General features: G+C 43.5%; 1 protein-coding gene across 1 annotated transcript in view; it reads right to left on the reverse strand.

The window, feature by feature from the left end:
- The window catches only part of SH3RF3 (SH3 domain containing ring finger 3), a 252,787-nt gene that overhangs the window by 44,327 nt on the left and 188,056 nt on the right, over positions 1 to 20,404 (reverse strand). The window contains exons 4-6 of the mRNA XM_075091962.1: positions 19,012 to 19,380; positions 6,005 to 6,105; positions 1,742 to 1,912 (exon numbers count right to left, since the gene is read on the reverse strand). Of these exons, the coding sequence (XP_074948063.1) occupies positions 1,742 to 1,912; positions 6,005 to 6,105; positions 19,012 to 19,380 (641 nt within the window). The remainder of the gene's footprint in view (positions 1 to 1,741; positions 1,913 to 6,004; positions 6,106 to 19,011; positions 19,381 to 20,404) is intronic.

Genomic DNA, 20,404 nt, shown 5'->3' on the forward strand with positions numbered 1-20,404 from the left:
GATCACCAACACTTCAGCACGAGCTTCTTTACTAATTAAGAGCTGAAGAGGCCGGGAGTGAAGGCAGCCAAGGGGATCTATAAAATCAGGTAAATACATTTAGGTTGATGAACAGTGAAGAGCCCATGAATTAATGTTTTTTTTTTTTTTACTTAAATGCGATATTAGGACTGTCAGCAAGCTTAGTTGTTGTCTTCTAAGCTGCTCTTAACTTTTGGTCTTGCTCAGTCCACATATTACAAACTTGACATAAACTGAAGATGGAACAAACCTGGATCAATTTTTCAAGATCAACACTTCCTGAGTTGTGAGGTGCCTTTGTCTGGAGAGGAGTGAAAGATGGTGGAGGCTATGCGTATGTGGGAGGAGAGACTGAGAGCATATGAGGACTGAGTTCGATTTGCAAACTAGCCGTTGTTCTAAAGGAGATATGGGCATACTACACACGGCAACATTCACCTGCAAGGAGCACATAGAGCAAAGCAGTCTGGGACACACTGATGAACTCTATCCTCAGCTTGCAGACTATTTCAGAGTGGGCTTTAGATCAGAAATGTACTTTGATTTGGTGTTGTCCGATACTGAACTCTGACAAATGGCATTCCTGCCCAAACATGCTATTCTTTCCTTTTCTCATCTTCTGCAACTGAGTCAGAGGTAGCTAAAATCAGACAATTTACTGAACTCTTCTACCAGTTCTGAATTTTAATGGTTCAAACATTAGTCCTGATCCAAATGATCCAAGTCCTTTGATTAAAGAAAAACAAAATCTACGTGAGGAGCTACTGAAAAGCAAGACACAAGCATTCCTTATTTTGTTTATCCCTGTTACATCTCCAGTGGTTTTAGAACAACAAAAAATCATTAACCAGCAAATTCTTTACAATCCTAAAACCTGAGGTCATCAGACTTCGTAAAGTCAGAGATTGTGGATGTCATCATCTAATACAACTAGCGAAGTCTTCTGAGAACATTAATAACTCCAATGCTACAACCAGCAAGTTTCATTACCCAAGTGTCATGGTTTTAGCTGGGATAGAGTTAATTTTCTTCACTGCAGCTGGCACAGTGCTGTGCTTTGGATGTAGCGTGAAAGCAATGTTGATAACACACCGATGTTTTGGTTGTTGCTGGGTAGCGCTTGTACTAGTCAAGGACTTTTCCAGCTTCCCACGCTCTGCCACGTGCACAAGAAGCCGGGAGGGGAGGGGGCACAGCTAAGAGGGTGGATTCAGACTGGCCGAAGGGATATTCCATATCATGTAACATCGTGCCCAGTGTGTTACCTGGGAGGAGCTGGCTGGGGGAGGGAGGCAGCAATTGCAGCTTGGGGACCAGCAGGGTCGGTTGGCGGGTGGTGAGCGGCTGTATCGTTTGTGTTTCTGTGGCTTTTTTTTTTCCTTTTCCATTTTATTATATTACTATTATTGTTATCATAATCATTATTATTATGATTATTTTAATTGTAATTATTAAACTGTGCTTATGTCAACCCACAAGTTCTTTTGCTCTTCTGATTCTCTCCCCTGTCCCACAGGGGTGGGGGGATTGAGCGAGCGGCTGCGCGGTGTTTGGTTGCCAACTGAGGCTGAACCACGACACCAAGTCTGCAATACTACCAGAAAATTCTGGAAGGGGAACATGATCTAAAAGTAGACCTACATTATTTTCAGTATCCTCCAGATGCAGAATTCCTCCCAGCCCCAACTCAGGCATTTCCACCTTGGCCAGTGGTCCTCACCTTGAAACAGGTGTCACATAGTTGCCTGGGAAGACGCCGGACATCCCACTCCTCAGAGACGTCCCCTTGAACCAGCCGTCCTGGCACTTCTCAATGACCCGGTACATCTCACCTTTGCGGAGCTCCAGCTCATCGTTCTTCTGAGGCTTGTAGGCGTACAGGGCTAGGTAGCTGCAGGAGAGGTCATGCAAGAAAAAAGCACACAGCTGATGTCAGTTACCTCCTGTCCTGCTTTGACTTCAGCCCCGTGGAGCAGAAGGTTAGCAGGAACACTGCTCAGAAACGGTGGTTAAAAAGGGGTATCATTACAGGACACCAAACAAGAAATGGCAGGGACAAGATCAACTGGATGCTACGACAATACAGGAATAACTAACCAGATTAAAATCAGGGGTTAGTTTAGAAATGAACAGGACATACTTCTGGCCCAGGGCACAACCAAAGCAAAACACTGCCACAAAGCAGCACTGAGGTTAAGAATTTAGCAGCAGTTTCAGAAGGACGAGGAAATTACAGAAATGGCCAGAGAGACCAGGACATGAATAGGAAGGCTTTTCAAAGCCTTACTCTGGATGAAGTACATATTCATATGCTTCAGGGTGGGAGCTGCCTCTGCTGTGGATTTTCAGAAGAAAGTTCTCTTATGTGTAAGCTACTTTATAAATGTTTAAGGCAGCTTTTCTTGCAGCTTTCTCGATGTTATTTATGCTGGCCAGTTTTAGAAACAACACACTGAACTGTTCTGATCCAGTATGGTAATTCTTGTATTATGTGGGTAAAACAAATTGTCACAGAGGATCAAATTCTGCAAGGAGGTTTTTGCTTAGGTAAGTGAAGTGGTAGAATTTGGCTTTGGATGTTTTGTATGCAAGTATTGTAATAAATATTTAACCCAGGAACGAATATGTAGAACTTTTTATTTATTTAATTACAGTTTTTATTTATCCCCTTTGTTTAGAAACTTTCTTTTTATCTCTCTTTTGTTCTTCTGTTACTACTTCAGGGATGTGTCTAATGTTGTGAAATGACTACAGCTTGAAGTCCCTAAAGATATTCTCTCTGGTTAGAGAGATCCTTGTTGAAAAATTAAGAATGATTACTTGCACCTTGGGGAATAATAGCAAGTTGGGATAGGATAGCAAGAATGCACACACAGAACAACACTTTCTTTGTAAATACCTCTTTTTTTTTTGGTACTGTCACTTTTCTACAAATGTAAAAAGGGATTTCTGGTAATTCTTGATCAAGGTTGTGCTTTTTGATTGTTTTTTTTTTAGTTGTGCTTTACAGGCAGTGCAGAGAGATTAGGACAAAAGGGAAAACACTTACAGAAAGTGCATTTATACTACAAAGTGTAGCAGAATGCTCTTAGGCTTGAGGGTGGGTGAGAAGAGGCTTGCTGCCCACCTTAGAGCAGCAAACCAGAGAAATAATGAAATCTATAACCATTGTGATGGTAGACTTGCAGCCAATAAAAATGATACATGGCTTTTTACTTCTGCTCTCCAAGAAATATAATTGAGGAATAAATCCTGTTAGTTTTTCTGATTCTACTCCTTTACGGTGCCAGTAGATTTCCTTATTTTCATTCTGAAGGCAGTAAATAAACAGCAGTAATGAGCAGAATATGAAATATTTGGTAACAGCTCCTTGGGGCATGCTTAGGCTGATGGGGCTGGTGCTGTTTACCATGTGCGTGGGGTACAAAAACCTGATCAGAAACTGTATTTCGTTAGTCAACAGATGGGAGAAAGCATCTTACACATCCTTTGCTTAGCCTATATAACAAGGTGGTTCTGAGCATGTCTGTAGCTGCTCACCTGATGGAAGACACGAGGCTACATATGAACTGAACAACATTACAGTGCATCACCCTGACATGAAATAAGGTTACATGCTTCAGCACTAATCCTTCAGCAGTGCTCTGCTAGGACATAACAGAAAGTGCTAAGATTGCACTCACTTGAGGGAGCAGTAAGTTTGGCTTTGACTACCCATTTTTAACTTGCTGCTTACAAGGGTCTCATATTCAGAAGGTATGGGTAAAGCAGGGGGTCAAGGACAGAGCATTTTAGATAGACTTACTTAGCCCTTTCCCCAAGGTACTACATGTAATAAAGTAATTTACAAGTTGAGATGCTGGGAGAAGTTGCAAGGAAAATTACCCTAAATGGATCATAGACTTCTTACCCTTGCAACTATCTCCACCTCTCCTACTAGTTTCTTTCTGTTCCTCCCTGCAAATTCCCCCAACTCAGCCTCCAGTAAGCCTGAATAACCAATATCACAATGAGCCTAAACATCTTCAGAGAGAGTATCAAAATCCTTGCAGAGACAGCTCAGCCTGGACTCCATGCCAAAACTGACCTATCTCTGTATTGCTAAACTGATGAAAACATGTATGTGATAACCACATAGCATGACCCTGGGTCAACGGAGGTGTTATGCACTTTCTTCACAGACCGGTGATCCCACCACCTGTGTGGGGCAGGTAGAATGACCATCCCTGGGGGTTTCCTCTGAGTAGGCTGCAAAGAGGCAGGGGCTTCTCCAAAACCAGCAACAGGGCCAGCAGCAGGTCCACTGCCTGGCCGTGGCTGGCATGCCTGCTCCATGGGGACAGGCGTACGCCCCATGTGCTGGCAGAGGGGACTGTGGGAGAGCTGGTGGGATGCCTACTGTCATATATGGCTGAAAACAATTTGAGTGCAGGCACCTTCCTTCCCCAGAAACTGTTTCCAGACTTTTCCTCTGGCAGGGGATCAGGGCTAGTGGTCCCATTGGCTGAGGCTGATTTTGCCTTAAGCCAAAGCCTTTGGACTTAGAGATGTTTCACCGTTGTCTAGATTTTAGGTGTGAAACTTCACCAGCATACTCTCTAAAACTGGGAAGAAAGTGTTAGAACAAAAATCCAAAATCTTGCAAAATGAAACAGCAAGTTATTCTGGGCTACATGAAACAGTAAAGCTAAGGGTTAGGGAGTAGGACCTAGAGGAAGCCAAAGTCTTTATAGAAAGTTCCCTTAAAAAAGGCCTAAGCGAGAAGGTAGCTCATGTTCTTGGCCTCGGGCAGCTGTCTATGACTCTACTTGTAATGCAGAAGCCCCAGGGTTCTGTCTAGGGTTGTACCTCCCCAGTTCTGCTACAGCTTTCCAGTAATGCTTCTTCTCTGACTGGGACTTGTCTTGCATATGCAAAATGACAGATCAGATTACAAGGCTGCTTCATGGGGGAAACAACAGGAGAAGCATGGGAGGGAGAAGGGGAGGATTGCTGAGGCACAGAGGCAGGGGTGTTGCCAGAGAGCTAGATAATGTCCTGATTCAGCAACTAAATACTGGAAATACTGCCAGTTACTGCTTCCTAGTCTGGGCAACGTTTGAAATAAATTTGTGCCCCACTATGTGCCACGCACGCTGCCCGGGGTGACCACAGAGTGATGATGAGACCTCTCTGTGGGGCAGTCAGTGATGTTTGGTACCTCTCAAGTATGAAGATCTCCTCTCCGTAGCCAAAATCAAATTTCTTTTGGTTCTGTTCCAACTCAACTATTCTCCTTAAAGCAGATGTACTATGTTACTGTAGGACTTTTTTTGTGAATTCAGACCTTGTTTTAGCCATATTATCAACCCCTAAAATACTGGTGTGCATATGTATGTGTGTCTATATAGATCTACTGCTTTCACAAGGTATATGTGACAAAAGGAAAGGGTTCAGTGGTTTACCTAGACAGGTACCAGATGAACCAACTAGGCTAGAAGAGATTTATTATAATGAAGTCTGCTCTTTTTATTCAGTATCGAGACAACCTTCTGTTATTCTACACACTATTCAACAAGCCCATATGCCCATGGTATAAAGTTCATTTGTTGCCTTTGTTTATGGCACTGAAAAAAATGCAATTGGGTCATTTTTTCTGGTTAATGATGAATGTATCAGGTGTTTGATTGCATGGACTACACCTTTTAAAGAGCTTTAAATGAAGGAAGAAGATTTTCTCTAGCTGAGAGGCATTCTGTTTGTTTCACAGTGATTCATAGAGCTGTAATAAATATACCAGGAGTCTAAAAGGGCTCACAGAGAAAGGGGGAAGTTTTGCCTTTCTCTACTCATTTTTCAATTTCAGCCAAGGCTGGGTCATGTATAAAATTGCAATCTCTCTCTTCTCAGAATGCTCCTGAGCTGAGATTCAGGCTTTCAGGTTTCAAATGTGCGCACACAATTGGAAACAAAGAGTACGTAGTGACTGAGTTGAGCTGCTTACATATTGAGGGGGAGCTGGACCTTCGGTGGTGTTCCCTGATCTCCAATTATTGCACTTGTCCTGGGACCAGCCACCGTGGCTGTTCCAGTCGAAGAGGAATCCTAAAAATACACAGAAAAGAACATACAAGGATTAAGATGAAGCCCCCCATTTCCTAAAATGCTATGAGCTGAAGGCACAGAGGAAAAAAAATCGCATCTTTTATCAACTCCCAGACTTTCTAACTTCATGATAGTGCATTAAAAAGGCATCTTTTAGCCTTACACATTCCAAAAATACATTTCTGACACAAGGGATATTAGGTTATTAACAGCATTTCCATGTACCTGTCAGAGAAATTTAGTAGTACCTTGCATGCAGATCTTAAAAGTGTTAGAACCCAAGACTACTTGACTGGTTTGTAAAATCAGCTCAACATGTGCATTGCTGCAATAGTACCTTCTCTGGTAAAGGTAAACTTCCCCTCAGTAGCTTGTTTTAAAATTTTTACACTTTTGATTAACGGTTATGGATCTGTTGAGAAGAAGACACTATTCAATTTCCAAAATGCAGTCTCATCTCTATATACTGTTTTTATCATCAGGAATATTCTCATCCTTAAGAAAAAGGTGACAACGCAACCCAAAACAAAAGTACCTCTGAATGGAGAAAGTAAGGCTTTTACCACAGCAGATAAATCCCCACTCTCATACAGAGAACAGGACAGATCTTTTCCGGCTATTAATGCTGAAAAGCAATTCTTGATGTAATTGTTAATTTTGCAAAGCTTAATGCTCAGGCAAATTTTGTAGGGCAAAGTCTTTTGAGTTGTCTCACCAAAGTCCCCATTCATCTATCTCAAAAATGAATCCTGACTGGAAATTTCTTCCAAAGTAATGCAAAGCCCTGTAGCAACAGATCTTTGCTGCAAAGACAGGGCAGAGCAGTGCTGATGGGCCTTGTAATGGTTTCCTTGAGCAAAAGACTTTAGTAAGTCTAACCAAATGCTGCACGCACATCCGTATGCAGAATGGCTCTACAAAGTAAGATCCAAAGTTTATGTAGAAATTGCAGGTTCAGACAGAGCTTGTTATATATAACAAAGATTCTGAGCAGTTCCCAGACCTCCTGAGCAGCTTTTCTGTTTCCAAATGATACCTAACAAACAGTAAATATTGATTTATTTTGGGAACAGAAACATAGGGGCATATTTTTGCACTGAATGAATGACACTGAATTAAACCAAGACCCATATTGCTACTTAATTAATGGATTTCAGGGTCACCTCATTCCAAAGAAGCCCATGTAATTATTACAGTGTCATGTCTTGATATTGCATAGCTAATCTATATTGCTTTGCTGTATATTAACACAATATCATTGGGAAATCATGCAGCAAAATATGAAAACACTGCTCTGTGATTCCATAGCTTTTGGCAACAAGTAGCAAGCTATCTTCTCTCTCGCTGACGTCTGTGCTCAATCATGAAGTTGTAGCGACAAGTACATCTCCTTTTTCTCACTATTTCCCCTCATTTTCTAGCAGCTTGCTCAAAAAAGGAAGGTTCAAGGCAGCCCTTAGTTCTATGTGCAACAGTAAGCATTCTTTCCAGTTCTGTGACTAAGGCTTTATTAATCCTGCCTGTCACATCAGTGAGATAATATCAACTTAGAGAACAAAACCGCAACCCACCCAAAAACATAGGGATAGTTGGAGAATGATCCCTCATTTGTTATTTTGAGCTGGTTAACGGGGTTAGGGATTGTGGAAGATGCTGATCAGAGAGACCTGGCAACTGCCTCACCGAAGAGGTAAGTGAGAAATCAGCTGGTTCAAACTTCTTCATGTTGTGCCACCAGTGTGCGCCTGCTCTGAGCTAGAGAAACTGCCTCCAAGAAAACAGAAATCAGATTGGTCCCCACCCTTTTCTGGTAGAGCAAAACACTTCCGTTTACCTCATGAAAAACCAGAGCTGAATGAACAGCCTCAGGGTGCAACGGTAAAGGCAGGGAAGATCACAGCAGTGTAAGACACTCCTTAGCTCCTACAGTCCTCTCTCTGCTCAGCTCAGCAAGAGTTTGCAGGGGTGCTGCTGTCCCAGCCAGGAGTGCCCACTGCAGGCACCCTGGGCTAAGCCAGCCTGACACTGCGGAAAGACGAGCTCAAGTCTGGAGGGCAGCGTAGCTGTCTAAGCATCATCTATTTTCCTGTTTGCACTGACAGTAGTGGCTTCTGCGTCTTCTATATTACTGGAAGCATAAGCCCAAGTACTTTCTATGTACTATTATATTTGTGCTAACATGCAGTCCTAGGGATTAAGACACATAATTGTCATTCAGTGTTGCTAGATGACAATGTTGCTTTCTTCTCTTGAATAATCCCAAAGAAATTCCCATATTCCTGTATGTTCTCTATCCTTGTGACATTCAGTTTCTTGCCTGTGGCCTGTTACTGTAATATTACCGCATTTGGTGTCAGCCTGGACCCTACAAACCATTCTTTTTTGCCACTTCGCACAGCCTAGTATCATATACATCCGAACACTAAATAGGTGCTTGCTTCCTTATTGTGCTCCTTTTTCTTTAGCTGCTCTCCCCTGCAGGCTTTGACACTATGGTGTACTTGCTAGTCTGCCTATGACCCAGCTTTTCATTATCAGGTTTTACTCCACAGGACCTGCTGGCCTTCCACTGCATTGAATTCAGCTCCTCTGTTCACATCTTGGTAGGTACTTTCACACAAGTATTCTGCTCTGCAGCTTCATCCACCTTGGGCTCCTTGATGAATTCTCTCAGTGGCTGCCTGATTGCTACTATGCATCTGAATGCTCACTAGGTTTTGCATTTAGACTACAGTCACTGACACAGTTGGTGAAGGCTTTCTAAGCCTCCTCTTTCAAGGTCCTGTTCTTTCTCTTATGTATCACTAATTGGCTCATAAGGTACAATATTGCTAGATTATTTTGCAAGATAATATTTGCAATAAGTTTTGAAGAGACCGAATTTTGTGAAAGAATAATCTTCTATTTCTTCATACTTTTACCTTTGTTGGAAGTTTACCTTTCCACTTTCTGTTCCTACAATTTTATGTGGGTCTCCCCAGATACTGGTAACACTAATAATCCTCCCGGAGAACACAGCAGGCCTTTCTCCAACACAGCTGGTAGCAGGGCTTAGTTTGTTTTCTTTCTTTATTTAGCCCTGGAGCCAGGTTGTACTTTTGCTGTTGTGATCTAAGGAACAAGGTACTAAACATGTCCTCCTTTCCCCTTCATCTGCTCAGGGGAATGGGGATCTGAGACGAAGGTCTGATTTTTTTGTTCTCTGCTTTGATACCTTTTGGGAGGTCTGTGTGCCATATCCTTCCTTTCTGACAGCAGGTCCCTGCGTGATCCACCTTTCTGTGGCACCAGGCACACAAATACAGCCACACACAGGCATTACACAGGAAGGGTCCAAACACTGCAGCATTTGCATCTTGAGCCTTCTTCCACCTCTGCTACTCACCGCTGCTAAGCCTTACCTGGGATTGGACGTCTCTGAGAGCCAGGTTTTTAAGAGGTACATGGGCATCTATTAATAAAAACAGGCACCTTGCAGAGTTTTCTCAGGGAGGCATTAAGAAGTACTTCACTGTCTGATTCCCATGGATTTTATTGCAATCTAAGTAATAAGAGTCACTTCTGAAAATGCCATTTGGTGCCTCTCTGTATCCTTATGAGCCTCTAATGCCTTTAAACATTAGGCCATTGAGTTTTCAGACGTGACCTGCTGGGTAATCACACTGTAACGCACCTCCTGATTGGGAGGCCGTTTGCTCTCATGGTGGTGTTCAGTTTTCTGAACTAGACACTGCCAACTCTCACACCATTTACTTAGGCCACTAAAAAGCCAAATCCAGTTTCTTCATGCTCCCACTCCAATCTGGCAACCTCTGAGTACCACTTACCACTGCCGATGTTTTCAGCTCAACAGCAACAGCTCTTCTCTTCCAAGGGACAATACAGCCTCAGCTACCAGCCAGCAGGGAAAAGCAGCTGCATGAAGGCACACTGAAGACCACTGCCAGATACCTTTGCACTAACTCCTGCTGCTCTGCAGGAATAATAGCACAGCAACATCACCTATACTGTGGAAGGCTAAATCTTGAGTAAAACTCCTGTACCATATACACAGGCACAATGATGCTATATGACAGATATCTGCTCCCAACTCATGCTGTGTCACTTGTTTTTACCATCAGCTACGCTGTAGTAGTAGGTGATTATGTACCTATGGGCTGGATAATAGTATAAAAGGACTTTGTGTCTGTAAACAGAACAGCCTTCTTATGACCACTGCAACACCCCCAGCCCCACTCAAGCTAATGCCTTATAGAAACTCATAACTCATGCCTTGAGCCCTCTGTAAAAATTGTTTCTTTCTCCCAGTCTCCATGTTGGCTGTTACAAGGAGACTTTATGCAAGGGCCAAGAATGAAGAAAGGCTCTGCACAAAAGTATCTTGGGGCTTGGCTACATTTGATCTAGTCTTAGCACCATTGTAGTCTTCTGGAGCAAAGCAGCAGCAGAGCACAGGGTCTCTGCTCTTGGTCCCCACACAGCATTTCCAACACCATTTTTAGATGCTTAAGTAAGTCACAGCACCAGGCACCGTTTAGGTGTCACATAAAATGAAGAAAGCCAAAGCTAGCTGACAGAAATGAACTTTGCAGATGAATGTCCAGCCTGAGGGTCAGTGTTTCCTGCTGAGAACAAACAAGTCTGACTTCCTCAGAAGTCACCGCAATGCGCCTAAGCTCAGATGGATCTCATTCCTCCTCCATCTGATAAGTATTATTTGCAAGAGAACTACAGGAGCATCAAAACAAATTGCACTTTAATGTATACATAATGATATATTTCTATTACAGTTTATAGCATATACTCCTGGCTAAATAATACACTGCTGAGATGTTGCTGCCTCTTGTGTCAGTTCTGACATATATTTAAAAGCAACCAGCTTGGCAAAACATTACTGACAAGCCCCCAGAGACCAGGAAATTAAAGGTAATAACCACTCATCTGGGCTGAAATTTCATCTCAAATTCATTTCTTTCTCTCTTCCCATCCATACCTCTATGAAAGTGTAAGAATTAGCAGTCTGGACTTCCAGCATAAACTATCATTTTCTCTCCCTTGTAGATTTACTTTAGATTGTCACCAGTACTTTAAGGCCATGTTTGTGGTTTAATTTGAAAAGACATGGTGCCTGTAGGGATTAGTGAAGTGTCTTGCAAAAGCACAGGACTCAGTGCTTGGAAAGGAATAGAAGTCATGAAGACAGTGATAAAACTAGGAATAGAGTACAATGATATTGCAGGTTGCAGCAGCCTGCCCAGAAAAATAATTGCTGCTGGTATCAAACGAATGTTCTTATCATCTAGAAAATCACCAACCAGAAACCTCTATTTTGACTTCAAAGCAAATCCAGCACTGTCTCACCACAGGGCACTTATCACATTCATTAATTCACAGGAAAATTTCTTTTAATGTCTTGAATGCATATTTACAGCTTGCTTTAAATTTCTCTTTAATATTACTTTAAAATAAGAGAAAAACACTCAAACATTCAACTCTCATAAGTTGACATACCGTCCTCCGGAAATATCACAAAAAAATAGGCTAGTGGTCTTTAAGATTCCTGCAACTTTTTTCTCTAATTCACTGACTCCATAAAACAATGACTGTGGCAATCACTCCAGGCCTTAATGTTCCTAGAAATAACGTATTAGCACTTAATGCGTGGTAGTGCCACCAAGTATTGATGAAAAGTATTACACGCAAGATCAAGTAGCCTCATCAAATGCTAATTACCAAAGTGGGAGCTGAAATGGACTTACCAATTCTAGAGTAAGACTTTTTCTTCCATAATGGGATGTGTGTAAAAAACAAACAAATGTGCACAGTAACAGCTGCAGCTGCATAAATAGCTGCATAAATACCCAGTTCCTTCCTGCAAAAACTGGAGCTATATTTATATGATTTATTATTTACTGAGGGATTCTTACAACCTGTAAGTACCTGTGGCTGTGGATGAAGGTGAGGCAGAATATTATGCCAGCCTGTTCTAGCACCACATTGGACCTGAGTAGTTTTTGGCTCATAATACGCCAAAAACTCTAGACCATGTCTTCTGTGAATAGCTCATGGAGCTACGCAAATGTATTTCCTGAGCTTCCATTTCCACTATCCTGCAATCTAAGGATGGCTGCAAGCTGGAAGAAAAAAACCCAAAGATTTTTTGTCATCTTCTTCCAAACGTTCATTTGACATTACCATCCATAAAAGCACTGATTATTCTGGTTTGCAGCTTCTCAGTTCTCCCAAATGAGGATTAATTAAGCATCATGTGGATGAGCATCATGAGAATTATATTTTATTTAGCCTTGTTTCTCTCTCAGACTAACCCTTTCAGCACTGAGCACCAGTGTCTAGATCTCCATGACGTTTTAAATGGTTTTACAGTAAACAGTTTCTTGCAATTCTGGGATCAAAGAACATGGAAAATCAAATGCAGAGAGAGATAGGAAAGCTTAAAGTGAAAGCTTGACCTCTAAAAGATGTTAATTTATTCCCACGTTCATAATTATCCTTTTGATAACGCACAACAAACTCGTTGGGATCCTGTGCAATGCCTTCTGTAAGAAGTCCCTCTCCAGGGAGGTAGCAGTGGTAAAGAAATAAACAAAACCCCCAAAACAAACAAACAAACACAATACCCACCCCCCCAAAAAAAAAAAAAAAAAAAAGAAAATACACGCTGTAGTAATTTCTGTTCAAATGTCACGCACGTTCACATAGCATGTGCCAGATGGACAGGATTTTGTGGTATAGTGTAAATATCAAGAGAGTGCCTTGCTTGCTCTTGAGGCTTCCAAATCAGCAGTTGACTGGCAGATAGTGTAAAGCCTCAGGATTAGCCCTGTGCAAAAATTATTTCAGTGGCAAAATGTTTTTGGGTTACTACCCCAAGGAGCATCTGGAAAAAAAAATTTTGTTTTTGTTTTACAGGCAACGGGATTTCATGCACAGTTGAATAACCCTTCTAAAGTACAACCTTCTTTTCCTAGATCCTGTAAAAAATTAGGTTTTGTGGTTCTTGAAAAATCTTTCAAATGGTGTTTGTGATGAGGCAAATTATAGGATAAAGAGAAGATACTGTCTCTAAACTGGTAGCTTCTAAAAGGCAATTTTGCTTTGACCTGGATTCTCGGTAGCTTATGTAATCAGTCAATAGCTTGAGTCAGCTCGTGTGTCTCATTTGCAACAGTTTTGGCAAATAATCTAATATATCTCAATAGGCACAGAGTATATTCAAAGACATATTGGTAGCCAAAAAAACCCCACCGCAGCTTACATGCCTGCCCAAAACTCTGTGCTTAAAATACTTAACTCCTTCCCATCTATAAAACCCCCAACAACAGTTCTTTATAAAGTTATTTAGAATAGAGATGCAACTAATAGGCAATGTTTGCAACCAGTTCTAAATAATTTTCAGTAGAATTGGGAATGTACAAAGACCAGGAAGTAGTTTAGGTTACATTTCAGCAAAGTCTTGTATGCTGTTTTCATGACATACTTTAATCTAAATGACAGAAACACAGGTCGGACTAATATGACTTCTCTTTTGCCATTTTGAGTGGTGCCGCCTCCTGAGATAGCTGCCCTTGATTTCAGCTGTATCAGTCTCATCAATGGATGTCCAGTCAGTCGTCATTCACAGCCAGCAGCAGAGCAGGTTGGATAGAATTTATATTCCAGGCCAAAGCTGAAAAACAGCTGAATTTCTCTTTTTTTCGCAGAGCCTGTTGTGCACTTGAAAATTCAAGGTTCGTTTTTAGTCTCTAGATTTTACATATAATCTGTATGCTTCTCATGGTCAGCACATTTAGGTTATCAGCCAAGGCTCAACCAGAGTTCTGCTATTACATTTCCTCAGCTAAAATTCAGCACTTCTAAATAACTGATAAGGACTCACACTTCCAAATGATTTTTATAGTGAGACACTTCAAGGAACATTTTACATTTCAAATACTGTCACTCTTTGGGACTCGGAGCATGCAAGACACTGTTCTCAGCTTCTCCTGAACATGTGGCCTCTGGTTAGGAGCCTGTACTAACACTCTCAGGTATAAAGAGACTTCTTGTGTATGGCGATGAGTTGTTCAAAACACACATAGAAGTTCCTTCTGGGGGCAGGATCCTTTCTTCCTCGCTCAGCTGTTATCCTGGTGTGCACAAAGCCACACTTCATTATTCATGAGATGCATTTTCTGTCCAAAACCAGGGGATTTGGAGCAGTACTGACCTATGACCTTTCCAAATAGCAAGGAAGAATAATTCATAAGGGGTGAAAATGGAAGCAAAACAAGCCATCTGAGGCCTACGCACGATTACTGTCCAGGGGGACCTTCACCGCTCCCCAGGGAATCTCAGTTATGAACTGCTCCTCTGTACCCGAAACCTAATTCAGCTTCAGCTCCATCACAGGCCTGCAGCACTACTTACATCTTCAGTAAAAATCAATTTTGCCAGCATGATAGGACATTCTGCATGATGGTCAGACACTATTACCTTTTAGATGGAGATCTTACGTTTAATGAGTGATACTCAGCATGCAGCAAAAAGCATACAAGAAAAAATTTGGCTGAAAGTGAAAGGAAAATCCCAGCATTGCGTCTTTGAAAATAAATGCTTTGTATCGTGGCTATTGTGGTCTTCCAGTCACTATTTTATCCAGCTGAGTTAGCTTAAAGTTGATTCTTCTACCTTTGAGCATCCCTAGGTTTGCAGTCAATGAAGATGTTTTTGAGCCCATCGCTCATTTCAAAATGCAGCTTGGCTTTTGGGAAACAGTTGAGTTGGTTCTGCTTAAAGGACAATGAGCATGTTATGGAAGGCCTGTAGTCTTCAATTATTAAATCAATGATATGCAGAAGTGCTCAGAAGTGTTCAAAACGTGATTTCATACTCTGGTCTGCATGTCAGTGCTCAATGCGCATAAATCTGTGCCCTCCTGGAGAAGCAGGAGGCGTATAATACTCTAACAACTCATAAAAACAAAAAACGTCAGCTTGGCATGAAAGTCTGGTTTCAATTCACAAAAATTGACAAAAGCCACAGGAATATAATACTATGCATGAAATCACTTCCAAGGGGTGGAATATATGCCACTTTTACTGAAACATCTAAAATTTGCACCTAAATTTTAAGTTCCTATAGTAAGAAACCTTTGATGCCTCTGTTTCCTCTGACAGCAGCAGAGAAAAAGCAAGTGCCCTAGGTGCAGGTGCCTCAGGTCTACACGGAAAATGGATGCTTGTTGTAAGAAGGCTTTCACTGGGTACCAGCTGGTTGCCTGAGGTAGGGGACTGGATGCTATTCAAGGGCTCCTGTAATTGAATTCTGCTTGTTCAAAGGACAGCCTGTAGGAAAACTGTGTCAAACTTTTTAAAAAGGTAGAAACCCCCCTGCAAGCTAAATACCAATCCTAATATGTACCAGAGAAGCTCATACCTACTAAACTGAACAAACTTTCTTTATTTCTTTTTATGAGGAGATCTGTTAAATAAACAATGATAAAGTGCCTGGAAATTTCAAGGACGTGATACAAAGACACAATAAACCAAATTCGGGTTCTAATGGTGAAAGGAAAAGCAAAAATTTGCTAGACAGTCAGCACTGAAACTGTAAATTTGTTTTTTCCCCTACAAGAAATACACTTTGGCTGACTTTGCTGCTGCAAAGTAGCAGGGGCTTGAGGTGATTTCAGAGAGATCCACTCCAGGGCTGTGATGATGACTTGCAGAGCAGAGGGGTTCCTCTTCAAGCGAGGATAGAAAAGGTGAGACATATTCCTGGGGCAGAGCTCACCGGTAAGTTTGGCAGCTACACACACAGCCTTCCCACCAACCTGCCCATGCTCTCAGCAATGCCCCTGAGCTCTTCTGAAGCAGCAGTCGAGTCAGCTTACAGGTTGTCAAGATGTCACATGCCTAACGACATACAGGACATTTACCTTAAAAATGGCAAACACGTTTCAGAACAAAAAGATTGGAAGAAAAGATTCTCACTGCCCTAAATGCCTTGACGTAAGAGCCCAGGAGCCCTTTGTTTGTGCTACTTTGGCTGGCATTCAGCTATGTGAATAAAAGAAAAATGCTGAACTGATTTTCTGTCTAAGGCTGCAACATCATTACTTGTTTCAGAGCCATGTCAGATCTTAGCAGATCTTGGCAGAGAAGGGACTGAATTTCTGACATTTTTAATTAAAATGTAACCCAGATTATTATGGGATTAATAGAGATATAAATATAGCTGCACAGTTTTAATGTACATTTTCTAAGAGGCAAATTCTGGGCTCTTTGTAGACCTAACTAAGAATGCTGAAAGCAGGTGAAATCTTGTGATTTTATTGCTACTCTTACAGCAGCGAGCCATTTTTCTGAAGGCTGCTCCTACAGTAAAGACAATATAACGAGAACGTCAGCTCCACTTTTTTTCCCAACAAATCCACATTCCTAGCAAAGTTTGCAAAGGAAAATGTTTAAACCCATCAAACCAGCACAGAAACATTAAGGCACCCAAAAGCAGAGATGTGTATTCATACATGCAAATACCACGCTTGGGGTGACTGGGCCCTTGGTCTGCAATGCTTTTTGACAGAGGGAAACCTCTTTTCACTAAGGTTGATCTGAACCACCAAGACTTTTTTTCCGCTCCCTGGATTTTGGCCAAGACAGTTTTGGCCAGCAGTGAAGGAGGCATGTTCTCAGCTGCTTTGTCTGCAAAGCTGCTCTATGCCCTGAGGCAGAAGAACCACTCCCCAAACCTGTTCCCACCATGGGCACAATGGAGTGGCTTCACTATACCACAGCCCTAGATGTGCTTCTGACCATGACACCAATTATATGTCTTCCCATCTGCTGCAAAGGACCCAACCAGCCCTCCTTCAGGCTGGATTTTGATAACCATAACTTGTTACAGAGAACACAGGGCCCTTCTGTTCCCTACCACTTATGCCCAAATGCCATAATGGTCTGCAAAATGAGTGGGGTTTTGCACACCAATTGTTCTGCTAAAATGGGGGAGAATAGTCAAGGCACTTTCTGCTTCATGGTCTGATTTTTGTGGTTTACTATCTTAAAATGAGCCTTCACATGACTCTAGCAAAGGGTGTGCATGGTTTTTCCCTTGACTAGCACAAGAAGAGAAAAGCCACAGTCTGTCACATCTCTGTAAAGTCCAAATGTGTCACTCTGAGTGCCAAAAACCTGTGTGTCATTTACTTGACAAGCTTGGGACCCTCATTCATGTCTAGTGCTTCTCTGCTTCACAGATGTCCCAGTACATCTTGGCACACACACTGTATTTTTGGGGGGGACATATCCTCACCTTCACCCTCCTACTGAGGGCTGAAAGGAGGGGGAAGACCCTACAGCACAGACACTCTGCCTGGAAAAAGCACATGGAAGAAAATTAACTAAATTACAGCTGGACCAAGCTGCCTTTCTGGCTCCTACATGTAGATGGGCAGTAGAGGGAGGTGAGCAGCTGAGGCAGGAGCAGAGGGCTCTCCTCTACTGTGCCAGTGACCCCTCGATATGCCGTTTTGGCTAGCCCTGTGGCACACATTGGCATGCATGCAGGTATCCTGCCTTCTGCGGTGTCCTTGCAAACCAGCGCTGCAGGGACCTGGGAGCTCACCTGATGGGTGGCAGCATGGCACAGCCATCAAGAGTGACTCCATGGTCTGGGGCACCACACCAGCCCTGTGGGGGAGACCCGCCAGCACTGCAGATGGACATAAACAGGCATTCCTGCCCAAGGCAGTCCCTGCAGTTTGCTGCTTGTCCCACTTCCTACATTGCCCTCTCCCAGCCACCTATACGCATAACAGTGTGGGCAGTGGCTGTAACATGGATCACTTCCCACTCTGGGCCACTGCAGGGGCAGAAAGTGATCCATGTTTGTCCCCATATGGGGACACGGGTGTGAGGGGCAGAAAGGCATGGCCAGGGAGAGGAAAAGGGCAAAGGTGTTATTTTTTGGCAGTTGAATGATGGGTGGGAAGACCCTGCCACGCTTAGGTTATCTTGGCACTAGCAAGCCATGCAGACCATGAGGAGCTGAGCTGTAGAGAGAACCTGTGGCTGCTAGTCTTCAGAGCAAGTGTGTAGATGACTGAGCAGAAAGGCCGAGGCAGAAGAGGTTTGGGTCTATTATTATTCTCCATTCTCTTCTACGCCTTCAAACTGCAAACTACCACTTGGATTCCCTTATCTACAGAAACAGCAGGCATTTGCAAGGGGTTTCAGTGCATCCCTGGAGAGTTGGGCTCCTGTTTTTTCCAGGCCCCCCCAGAAGCAGCTGCTTGGAAGTTCCTTTTGGGACCTGTGGGGGTGTCCAGGAGGCTGCTCCTCTGCCCCATCCTTTGAGGGGGGAAGGACCAGGGGCTGCACCCTCAGTACATCTGATGGTTTAAAACATCCTTGGGTGTTTCTGAACAGCAGCTACTCTCTGGGTACAAGACTTGTCAAAGTATGGCATATTTGCTTGTCCCCCAGTGATCTGTAGGGAAATAATGACTCCAGAAATGTTTTTTATCCCCAATGTGTGAATTTCATACTGACATTGCTACCCTGCAGGTTAACAGATACATTCAGGGTAACACGATCACTCAAAATTACTCCTTTCTACAACAGAAAGTGATGCAACGTAAGCTGCATTACTTCAAACAAATTGTAGGGTTACTTATTTTTTTAAATGTGTTGCATTACTGTGAATCAAATTTGGCTTTATCCTCTGGCTCCTCACCCCTGCCCACTGATTAATGCAAGGGTGGGAATGACAGATCCCAAGTACCATCACGTTGGGCTGACAGCACTGTGCAACTGCTTTGTCCAAGGGTCAGCCATTTTGAAAGAGGTGAGGCAACGGTGTGCTGTCCACCAAGGGTGCCCAAAACCCACCTCCACTCCCCCTTACCTGGGCTGGGGCACTGGAGGAGAGGTGGGTCAGGTCCCCGATCCTGGCAGCCGCCCGTGGGTCGCTGGAGCTGATGAGGACGGGGGCGCTGATCTCCATGGAGTGCCGGTTGCTGGAAGCCTGGGAGGACTTGTGCGTCATGCTGAGGGCAGTGAATGAGTGCCGCTTCTTGGCGTTCTTCTTGCCCTCTGCCTGCCGCTGGGCTGCCCCGGCCACCCCAGCGCTGGCCAGTGTGGAGCATGGTGCCAAACCCGCTGCCGCTGCCGCCGCCACTGCCACCGTCTCTGTGGGCAGCGGCATGTCACAGCCGGATGCGGCAGCTGAGCACGTCTTGTCCATCTCGATGAGCTGCTTGGCCGATTCATTCAGCTGTGTGCAGAGGAAAAGGGGAGGATAAAGATTAAAAAAAGAAAAGAAGACAGTCACAGCTTGTTGATGGTACCTGCTGGACCTGCCTGGGCCTTCCTCCTTGAACCACCATGATCCTTTCCTGGTGCCCTGTCCCAGCCCCAGCTGCATCCCCAGCAAGGGGACCATGCTGAACACTGAAAAGTGGCACCTGCCCCCTGGGGCAGAGCAGGGCCTGGGGTGCTGTGCATGCCTGCACACCTGCAGGGCTTGCTGCAAGGAGGACATGCCCTGGCAAAGGGAGTGCTTGGGACAGGTCCTCAAACCAGCCTGGTTTCATCATCTGTCCATTGTCTCTCAGTTGGCCAGGCAGGTCCCCAGGAGGCACATTAGCACATTTTGTTTCCCAAAACATGACCCAAGCCAAGTGTTACTGTCCAGCTCCAGGGTGATGCCCAATTTATTTAATTTTCTGAAGCTGGATGAGTTATTTTCGTCTACTTCTTAATGCCAGGAAAATCAAAAGACAGGCAGGATAAGCATCCAGGAGAGTTAGGCTAGAACCAGGCACCGCAAATTGGTGCACATCAGGCTATGACATTTGAAAAATGGTGTTCCCAAAAACAGAGTCGGGGGAAGGAGGCAGGAGCCTGTCCATCAGTGCCTCGCTATTCCCAGGTTCATCGTAGGCTTATGCTTGACATTTGCCACACAGGGTTTCGATCCAGGATTACAGCTTCCAAAATCTTCCAATTTCGTCTCCCTGCCTCCCACCTGACACAGGATATCAAACGCAGATGCAAACTGAAGTTATTTTTTCCAGCTGTATCACTTCAACCAAGGAGGAGCATGATGGCCACTGGAAGACTTGCTCAGGGTTCAACTTGAAAAATTGGTCTCACCAGTCCTTGCAAAGGGTTGAAAACTTGGCCTACAGCCCATGGAGAGAGACAGCAGAGCACCAGGACATTCAGGCCAGTTTTCAGCCTGCTGTTCCTTGTCCAATGCACACTCGCAGATAACTTTGTGCCTATAAATGCCAAAG

The sequence above is a fragment of the Phalacrocorax aristotelis genome, chromosome 1, assembly GCF_949628215.1.
Source record: "Phalacrocorax aristotelis chromosome 1, bGulAri2.1, whole genome shotgun sequence".
Taxonomy (NCBI): domain Eukaryota; kingdom Metazoa; phylum Chordata; class Aves; order Suliformes; family Phalacrocoracidae; genus Phalacrocorax; species Phalacrocorax aristotelis.